Source organism: Pangasianodon hypophthalmus, chromosome 26, assembly GCF_027358585.1.
Source record: "Pangasianodon hypophthalmus isolate fPanHyp1 chromosome 26, fPanHyp1.pri, whole genome shotgun sequence".
NCBI lineage: Eukaryota > Metazoa > Chordata > Actinopteri > Siluriformes > Pangasiidae > Pangasianodon > Pangasianodon hypophthalmus.
In genome coordinates, this window is record NC_069735.1 from 15,608,653 (window position 1) to 15,618,453 (window position 9,801).

The 9,801-nt window shown below is 42.1% G+C and overlaps 2 protein-coding genes across 3 annotated transcripts in view; one reads left to right on the plus strand and one right to left on the minus strand.

Annotated features, from left to right (window-relative positions):
• Positions 1–1,455: 1,455 nt before the first annotated feature.
• Positions 1,456–4,999, minus strand: dpy30 (dpy-30 histone methyltransferase complex regulatory subunit). 2 transcript variants are annotated; one of them, XM_053229919.1, is made up of 5 exons: positions 4,852–4,999; positions 4,300–4,340; positions 4,119–4,166; positions 3,680–3,831; positions 1,456–1,671 (listed from the first exon to the last, which is right to left on the minus strand). In XM_053229919.1, the coding sequence occupies exons 1-5, from the start codon at positions 4,931–4,933 to the stop codon at positions 1,599–1,601; spliced, it is 396 nt and encodes a 131-aa protein (XP_053085894.1). In that variant the 5' UTR covers positions 4,934–4,999; the 3' UTR covers positions 1,456–1,598. The 2 variants fall into 2 exon arrangements, with proteins under 2 accessions (XP_053085894.1, XP_053085895.1); XM_053229920.1 differs by having other exon boundaries at positions 4,779–4,891.
• A 162-nt stretch (positions 5,000–5,161) lies between these two features.
• The window catches only part of LOC113537703 (transportin-2), a 16,612-nt gene continuing 11,972 nt past the window's right edge, over positions 5,162–9,801 (plus strand). The window contains exons 1-4 of the mRNA XM_053229918.1: positions 5,162–5,362; positions 7,438–7,537; positions 8,943–9,018; positions 9,129–9,278. Coding sequence (XP_053085893.1) covers positions 7,439–7,537; positions 8,943–9,018; positions 9,129–9,278 — 325 coding nt within the window. The 5' untranslated portion in view covers positions 5,162–5,362; position 7,438. The remainder of the gene's footprint in view (positions 5,363–7,437; positions 7,538–8,942; positions 9,019–9,128; positions 9,279–9,801) is intronic.

Genomic DNA, 9,801 nt, shown 5'->3' on the forward strand with positions numbered 1-9,801 from the left:
TTATAACTCGATTTATGTGAGAAACAACTCGCTGCTCACAGGTCGAAACTGACGCTTACAATCTCTCAGCCGTTGAGATCTGAAAAATCTTAATCCCATGGGAAATTTACCTTTAATCCACATTACTACAAATCCCACACAAGAGGAACTGGATTTATTGCTTATCCTGTACACTTTGAGTCATGCTGTTATAGGAAAATAATCAACTATGATGAAGATGATGGTGTGATGAAGCAGTTACCACTCCAATAACAGCTCGTCCCCAGGTGGTTCATTTCTCTTATACCACAGCAATTTGCCAACGATTACAATCTTATATTAATAAAATGCCACCTGTTGCTTTTTCTCCATTTATAGTTACACTGAATGTTGTGGAACGTCCATGAAACAAATTCTTACTTTCGTTATAGCAGCTACAAACAGTCGTTCCCTCGCCCACCAGACAAAAAAAAAACCACAGCGTGTCATGTGACCCAGACAATTCCTCTGTCCTCACGATGTCAGAAAACTTAGTTACAGCTTTATCTCTGACGGTTCCGACGTGCTGACACTGGAGACTCCTTCCAGAAATGTTAAATAAACATCTCTTTACGGAAAACGTCATTCGTATCAACAACACATTTTTTAATCCATTTAATGTGGAACAAGCGCATTAATATAAACCTGCTGACCAATCAGAATTGAGAACTGAGCAGCACTGTGGTATAAATCTTGAAGTGGCGTCCAGAAGCTAATGAATATTTTGATATTGTTACAGCGGTGAAAATCACAACCCACGTTATCGAAGTTATTATATTTAGGGGTCCAAGCACCAAAGTCAGCTCCGACCTAACGAGTCCTAAAGGAGGAGAAGGTTCTGTGGCTCCATAGAAATATCTCGATAACATTCATGAGATAAATCCATAACGAGGCGGGCTGTAGAATTTATTTTACAGTTAAAGGGGCGTCTGGCTACAAAACGTTTGAGAAACACTGATATAAACTACGTCAGAGTGTAAACGCAATCTGTTGAAGTTTTGACCAATCAGAAATAAACTTGTCTTGTTCTTCATTGTTTTTTTTTTTTTTTAATGTTCTTTATCTCTGTTTATTTCTGTTAAATGTGAAGCTTTTCTTCTTTTCTGCGGTTTCTTACTGCCTGAAGTAAGTCATGAAGTGTTTTAGATATAAGAAGGAGAAACGAGTACGCATGATAAACGTGACTGGACGATGAAGGCGGCGCTTGGAGACTCGTGGTTTTGTCTACGCTGAGCATCTTTATATACCGAAGAGGAACACATACACGTATTTTCTAGATTCCTGTGTAAAACTTTGATTTTTGTATGTTTACATATAACCTGAGGTTTCCTCACTGGCTTTTGTGTGTCGTGTGGAACTGATGTTGTGTGAGAGTAAAGTGTAAACGACCCAACAAACTGGACAATAAATTATTAAACTGACAAATGAAGCCTGGTGTCGTGTTTCTGCTGTAACATTTTTAATCAAGTGTTAAAAAAAAAAACTAACAAACAAACAAACAAAAAAAAACTAACAGTCGGCAAACATTTGAACAAGTGACAAGGTTGCGTTTCGATCAGAGGCTTCATCGATCCTTCAGCTTAACTCCGGTCCTCAAACTGCGACTTGTTCTTCAGGAGGAATGTCGCTAAAAACTCGATCGGATTTGGAGGCCTTCGGAAAGAAAAACAGAAAAAAAGTCAGAGAAAAGTGTCAGTAAACAAGCGAGTGTTAAACGTAACGCATAAATAAGTGCTGTTTGTTTATAAGATGAATAGCTAGCTCTCCTGGAGTTTACAGTTTATTAATCACACAGTACATCGTATATTTATTATTTCATGTCCACTGCATTATTTGGAAAATGTCCGTATACCCAACAAAAAAACTTCCTAAATACTTTCCGGCTGAAGCTCGTTAATTAATTGCGAATCTTAAAATCTCGAGCACATGAACAAGCAGATCGACTGAACCCAAAGAAAGCAACACCTTCTAATATCTTTTGGATCACAAGCGATGATGTTTATTTTTGTTTAGTTTTCTTGGTGATTTTTTTTTTTTTTTTTTAAATGAAGAGCTCAGAGACAAAATGAACGATTTTCTGAGCAGACGATAGCGACGGTCCTGCACTCGATACGGCTCTCCAGCTCACGTCACAGCTGCTGCTTATACGAGTTGAGAGTAAGTTCACTCGCCTCACCACCAGGGTGTAAAGCCGGACTGCTCACTTTCGCTTACACACGCTGATGTTCCGGACGACCAATCACTGATCATCGTTGTTCCCAACGACCAATCACCGATCACGGTTGTTCCCGACAACCAATCACCAATGTTCCCAACGACCAATCACTGAGCAAAACTGTTTTTAATGACCAATCAGCGATCAACATTGTTCCTGATGACATCATTTCCTGACTCCTCACTACCACTGCTTCATTTCGAGTTCTTGATAGAAGTGATAGAATTTTGTAAATACAGTTAGTTAGTTAGTTGATGCTGTGAACAAAGATGCCTTCATTCTGTAAGTAATCTGTTATTCTCTATTCTAATAAAACTCTATAAGCATCTTCAGAAAGTCTTCCTTCTTCAAGCAACATGAGTGAATATGCAAATTAATCTGTGATGTCATCTGGATACCTCTAGCATTCATTAGCTACTTTCCCCTGGGAAAAAAAAAACACGTGTGACCAGGTGATGAGCAGAGAGCGAGTGATGAATAGAGAGTGAGTGATGAATAGAGAGTGAGAGAGAGAGTGATGAATAGAGAGAGAGAGAGAGGGTGATGAATAGAGAGAGAGTGAGTGATGAATAGAGAGAGTGGGTGATGAATAGAGAGAGAGAGAGAGAGAGAGAGTGAGTGATGAATAGAGAGAGAGAGAGAGGGTGAGTGATGAATAGAGAGAGAGAGAGAGGGTGATGAATAGAGAGAGAGAGGGTGATGAATAGAGAGAGAGTGGGTGAGTGATGAATAGAGAGAGAGAGAGAGGGTGATGAATAGAGAGAGAGTGAGTGATGAATAGAGAGAGTGGGTGATGAATAGAGAGAGAGAGTGAGTGATGAATAGAGAGAGAGAGAGAGGGTGAGTGATGAATAGAGAGAGAGAGAGAGGGTGATGAATAGAGAGAGAGAGGGTGATGAATAGAGAGAGAGAGAGAGAGAGAGAGAGAGTGATGAATAGAGAGAGAGAGGGTGATGAATAGAGAGAGAGAGAGAGAGCGAGTGATGAATAGAGAGAGAGTGATGAATAGAGAGAGAGAGAGAGAGAGAGAGAGAGTGATGAATAGAGAGAGAGAGAGAGTGATGAATAGAGAGAGAGAGAGAGAGAGAGAGAGAGAGAGTGATGAATAGAGAGAGAGAGAGAGAGAGAGGGTGATGAATAGAGAGAGAGAGAGAGAGAGTGAGGGTGATGAATAGAGAGAGAGAGTGAGTGATGAATAGAGAGAGTGATGAATAGAGAGAGAGAGAGAGAGAGAGAGAGTGATGAATAGAGAGAGAGAGAGAGAGGGTGATGAATAGAGAGAGAGAGAGAGAGAGAGAGAGTGATGAATAGAGAGAGAGAGAGCGAGAGTGATGAATAGAGAGAGAGTGGGTGATGAATAGAGAGAGAGAGAGAGTGAGAGAGAGTGATGAATAGAGAGAGAGAGAGAGAGAGAGAGAGAGAGAGAGAGAGAGTGATGAGGCGCACCGTTCCTTGGCGAGCACGGAGAGGCCCTGGAGCAGAATGGGCACCACCGTCTGATCCAGATACGCTCGCGTCGGGAGAGTCTGTAGCGTCTGGAGATCCACCTTCTGTTTGGGCACTTTGTCAGCGTTGGCCTTCTCGCTCTCCACTATTCTCTACACACACACACACACACACGCACGCACACACACACACGCACACACACGCACGCACGCACACACACGCAACGTCATCATGAAATCCAGACTGTACACAGAGTTAGCATCATTCGTACCACGTCGCTGTTGAATTCTCACTTTAACAATAAACGGATAAAAACTACAGCTCGCTGTGGTATAAGAGGAATAAAACACTTCAGGATGAAAGTGCCGTTAGAGAGAAATAATCAACTTCGGAGCGATAACGAGACGCACGGGGGGGCGCTTTTCCTCGTGTCTGATACCTGGATGTTTTCCGTGAGGCCGTACTCTGCGTGGGGATTTTCTGCGACCTGAAACAGAAACGATGCCAGTCAGAAGTGATGATGGGGGGGATGGGGGGGGATGGGGGGGGGGGGGGGGGGGAGTTTTGGCACCCCCCAATCTCTCATTCATTTATGTTATAGGAGTGTTAGAGTAGCTCACAGGAGTGTGTCCTTCCATGCTCTGATCCGCATCTGTGTGATCTGGAAACATGCAAATGAAGAAAGAAAAAAAAAAAAAAAACTTCATGATCCTTTAGGCCTGGATTTTTATTCACAACATTCCCAAAAATCTACTATTTTGAAAATAAAATAGTCAAATAAACACTAGCTTGCTAATATTAATGTATTATGTACAATATCATCACACTGCAGTAATATAAAGTCTAATCTGACTCGTCTGATTTCAGCAAATGCTAACGAGCTAGCGCTCAATGGCGGGATTCAATGGGCTAAATTAGCGCAGTTAGCTAACAAGCTAACTTGGACGTTAGCAATCTAGCTAGCCGTTTTAAAAAAAACGATCGTACAAATGTTTAAATAGCTTAAATATAAACATTAATTATCACTAACTCCAAAATAACCAGAATAACTAACATTTTCTTTGTGTATAAACCCTGAAGATGAAACACTGAGACTCACCGTCTGCCATGTTTGTTGTTAGTTTCTACGCAAACATTTCCTACGCGCCGAATCAACGCGAGAATTTACGTACCTTGCGTAGCGCTGGCCCTCGGGTTTACGGCTACAATGTAATCTCGCGAGATTTGCGAAAGGACTCGGAGCGAGGCGTTCATTTCAACCGCAACTCGGACCTCTCGCGAGATTTGACGCGACACTAAGGTCACCTTCTAGACATGGCCGACAACCCTTGCCAACTTTTTTCCCTTCCGCGTTAGCAGGACGTCCATCGCTGATTGGGCGACACGGAAAACAGCGTCACGTACGGAAGCCGAAAGTGGACACGGTAGGTGCCTATGCACCATACACCATTAAAAAAAAAAAAAAATCGCAGTAGTAAAAAAAAAAAAAAAAAAAAAAAAAAAAAAAAGAGGCGCTGGCGATTGAATAACTAACAATCTCACGAGATTAACAGATATTTAGGACGGGAGATTAAACACATTTCAGAGTTATTAAACCAAACTGTAATCTGATAAAAGCAACACACAAACGCACGAAAGAAGAAAAAAAGAGGAATCAGCGTGTTGACAAATCCGCGACATCAGGTAAAAGCGCCTTTGGCGGCACTTTCAACATGTTAGCTAGCTAACTTAGCCGATTTAGCCGCGGCTAGCTAGCTCTCTTCTTCAAGATGGATTTGAAGGCAATCAACGAATGCAATGTTTCTTCTGTGTCTTTTGTCGTTTATATGTTTTATAGTTATGTCACTAACTTGGCGTCGCATATTGGCTGGTTTTTTGACACATTCCCCCTACGTAGGTCTCATATCCAGCTAACAAGGTTAGCAAATAGCTAAACAGCGCAAATTGGGCCCCCTTCGGCGTTGTGTTTTATTTCGCACCCGTTTTCCCAGAAACCCCGCCTCCGTCCAGAGGAACGCAGCAAGACGATTGGACGAAATGAACGCCAGTCATGAAGCGCTAGCCAATCCGCGCAGAGGATGCGGATTTATCGGAATACGGATGGGGAAAAAAATAATAATGCGTCCCTTTTTTTTCCGGCCTTGCCAGATTCAAAGCCGGGAAATGTCGTGATTTGCATACATTTAAATGAACTGTATGGCGATGTAAATACAATTAGGTCGTTACCACAAGCCGAGCCTTCCTAAAAACGCGCATTTATGCAGATTATAAAGGATAAATACTTGTTGCTGTGATTAATGAGCGGAATAAATAGCTAGCTGTTGATGCTCGCGAGACGCAACCCGAGCTAACGTTATCTCGCTAAACTAATTCGACTAATCCTAGTTCAGGCGTAGTGACCTGAAAACCACGGGTTTATGATTAGAAATGATAAAAAATCTAAATCGCTACATGAGCCTTAAATACGATATCAATACATATTTATTTACTGAATAAAATCCGTTTGTTATTTAAAGCGAATTATCGCTTAATGATCTGTATACAGACCAAACAGCTTCATAAACAGAGTGCGAATGATGGGGGGGGGACCAACCTCCTAATTAACACATTAACCACCCAAAAAAAGTAAATTCAACGGTTTGGGCATTTCCTAAAGATTATAAGTGGTGTGTAATTGTAAAAGATAACAACACAATGTGTTTCTGTAGCTTGGTTAGGAAAAACACACCTGAATGACACTTTGAAACACCCCTACAATGGACTGTACCATTTTTTAACCGTTAATACTCAAACTGTAGTGATAGAGTATTTTTCTTTTCAAATCACACATTTTAAAGTTATTCATAAACCACTATTTTTGTATGTGTTATTCGTTTTTTTGTCATAATTTGGCTCATAAGATGTAATATTAACGTTTCATACTTGAACTTGACCTCCATTTCTTTTATTCAGAGTAAAAACAGCGCGTGAAAACAACAAACAAATAAACAAACAAAAATAATGCCATTGGACGTGTTCCTATCCACTCAAGTGTTCACTATGTAGTGCACTACTTAGGGAGGTTCACCATTTTATAGCCATGGATGAAAGCTTAGTGGATAGATATCCAGGGCACTCCTGGAAATCCCACAATGCACTGCAGGAGGTTGGTGTCCAAATGATGCAGGCTGGAGGATGGAGGACGCTTGCTTTAAACGCTGTGCACTTTGTAGGGAGTAGGGAACAGGGGGTCGATTTAGGACACGAGGTCTATAGTGATAGAATTCGCACTCTGTTTATCCTATAGGTTAGCTAATCTTAATTTAATTAAAATGATTTAATTCATTATTAACAATCCTGACCTTTCCACCTGCATCCATCGTGTCCCGTCACAAGAAACCGGATCTGATTTGAGTCATTGCGATATGTTTTATTTTTTATTATTATTATTTTAAATTTATTTTGTTCTTTTCACCTCACCATTGCACTCAGTCCATTAAGTCTGGAGCATCAGTAGCTGGAGCTGTCAGTGTGTGTGTGTGTGTGTGTGTGCCAGGTTTATCTGGAGTGTGTGTGTGTGTGTGTGTTGCATCGCTGATCATTTCGAGTAGAGTTCTCTGTCTAGCGCACTCATTCGTCCTCTGTGTGTGTTTTCCGTGTTTCTGTTTTATTTGCGTGCGTGCATGTGCGTCCTCGTCTTTGTGGGTGTGTGTGTGTGTCTGTGGGTGCTGCTGTGTATGTGTGTGTATGTATGTGTGTGTGTGTGTGTGTGAGGGCAGGATGGAGTGGCAGCCGGACGAGCAGAGCCTCCAGCAGGTTCTCCTGCTGCTGAAGGACTCGCAGTCTCCAGACACGGCCACGCAGAGAGCGGTACAGGAGGTATCCTTTCCCCCCCCAAAAAAAAAATAATAATAATTAATGCACTTTTTATGTGGGGTTTGTATTTTAGGTGTCTTTAATGTAACGATATTGTAAGAATTTGACTCTTAGAACGTAGAACGTTTTATCACACATAGCGAAGGTCATGAGACAGTGTCTGCTACAGAATAAACAGTCACAAATCGCATATTTATGCAACACACTAGGCTGATTATTAAACACTAACACTAACCTTTTTCCCGTTACAGCTAGTGCTTGAATTAGCAAAACCTCCCGAAAGCTCTGTTTTGAGGAGCAGTCCTCTGTATTTTCTAGATTAGTAAATATATTTGAATGTACAGTAAGAGATTTCGACATTTGAGACCCAGATCATGACAACAGGCACGACAACGGCGGAAACGTTTAAAGTGAAAGTGTGTGTTTATCGTCGATGTGCATGAAATCGCTAAAACGTTTTACAGCTCGACTTGGAGACCAGATGGACAGAGATGTTTTGGCTCTGATGCCGTCTAGTGGTCGTTTTTAATCCTGCGGATGTACGTAAGATACGCACGAGAGTGTGTGAACAATGCCGCTTGCGTAGCATCGGTGTGCTTGCTGGTGAAAAGTATATTTGCACCTTTATGTTGCTCTCAGATGCTTATTGGAAGTTCCTTCCTTGGAAGTTACGAGTTCAGATGTCGTGATTACGACGTGGTGCGTTTTCGAGTGGCTCCTGTCGGGTTCTTTTGCAACACGAAGTTTATTTTTTCCTGAAAGAAAATAAAAGACTGAATAGTTAACGAGTTAAATCTTACCGTCTCCTGTAGCGTATTGGTGACCGCTGTGTTTGTAGAAAAAATCCGAGTTCCCGAGTTGTGATTACGACATCGTGGTGGCGTTCGATATTTCCGAAAGGATTCGAAGACGGCTTTAGACGTGAACGACGCACCGTGACGTCAGCTCGTGCCAGGGGGCGGGGCTTATGCTGCATACGACTCATTTTGAAAGTAGGAACCCAGAATTATGAGTTTTGATTTGTGATTTATGTGCATTCGAGCTACAACGTTGTTTTAAAAAAAAAAAAAAAAAAAAAAAAACATGGAAGCTACTATGTTTATCTTTTGTTCTTGCTGTGGGCGGCCATGTTGATTCAGCGTTACTTGCTGAGCTCGAGGTTAAAGAGACCATCCTGAAGTGTTTTTTTTGGCGTTTCCTAGTCGGAGGTCGGAGTTACAAGTTATGAGTTTTAATAGAATGTAGCATGTATTTTAAATGTATTTAATTCCCAGCTCAGTATCTGTACATTTTTTTTTCCCTCCCAGCTGTAGTTTAGATCCTCGTTGTCGTTGATGTTGTTGTTGTCGTTGTTGTCGTCGTTGTTGTTGTCATTTGTGTACAATGTCCTTAGCTAGCCTTGTGACAGAAACTGGAGCAGCTCAATCAGTACCCTGACTTCAACAATTACCTCATCTTCGTCCTCACAAGTCTCAAGTCTGAAGGTGAGTCTCGGGATCCTTTCAGCCTGCTTGTGTAATGAGTTTTATATGACGTATTGATTTGTGTGTGTGTGTGTGTGTGTGCGTGCGTGTGTGTGTGTGTGTGTGCACAGATGAGCCGACTCGCTCTCTCAGCGGTTTGATCCTGAAGAACAACGTGAAGGCTCATTATCAGAGCTTCCCTCCCGCCGTGGCCGACTTCATCAAACAGGAGTGTCTCAACAACATCGGAGACCCGTCGCCCCTCATCCGCGCCACCATCGGTGTGTGTCTGTGTGTGTGTCTGTGTGTGTGTGTGTGTGTGTGTGTGTGTGTGTGTGTGTGTGTGAGTGTGTGTGTGAGTGTCTGTGTCTGTCTGTGTGTGTGAGTGTGTGTGTGTGAGTGTGTGTGTGTGTGTGAGTGTGTGTGTGTGAGTGTGAGTGTGAGTGTGAGTGTGTGTGTGAGTGTGTGTGTGAGTGTGTGTGTGAGTGTGTGTGTGAGTGTGTGTGTGAGTGTGTGAGTGTGTGTGTGAGTGTGTGTGTGAGTGTGTGTGTGAGTGTGTGTGTGAGTGTGTGTGTGAGTGTGTGAGTGAGTGTGCGAGTGAGTGTGCGAGTGAGTGTGTCACGGAAATGTAACTATAAACAGATAAAAAGTATGCTGTGTCATTCTTTCATTATTAACATTGTCATTTGTAAAATTCGATGTGGAGGAATAAAACCCTTCAGAACATGCCGTTCTAGGAAAACAATCAGCTTCAGGGTGGTAACAGTAACTCGGCTCCATCACACCACACCAGCGCTGATTATT

Coding starts and splice junctions, on each gene's coding strand:
- dpy30 (XM_053229919.1), bottom strand. CDS start 4,933: ATGAACGCCTCGCTCCGAGTCCTTTCGCAAATCTCGCGAGATTACATT. Junction 4,341..4,851: donor GAGGGCCAGCGCTACGCAAG/GTACGTAAATTC, acceptor GCATGTTTCCAG/ATCACACAGATGCGGATCAG. Junction 4,167..4,299: donor GCATGGAAGGACACACTCCT/GTGAGCTACTCT, acceptor TTTCTGTTTCAG/GTCGCAGAAAATCCCCACGC.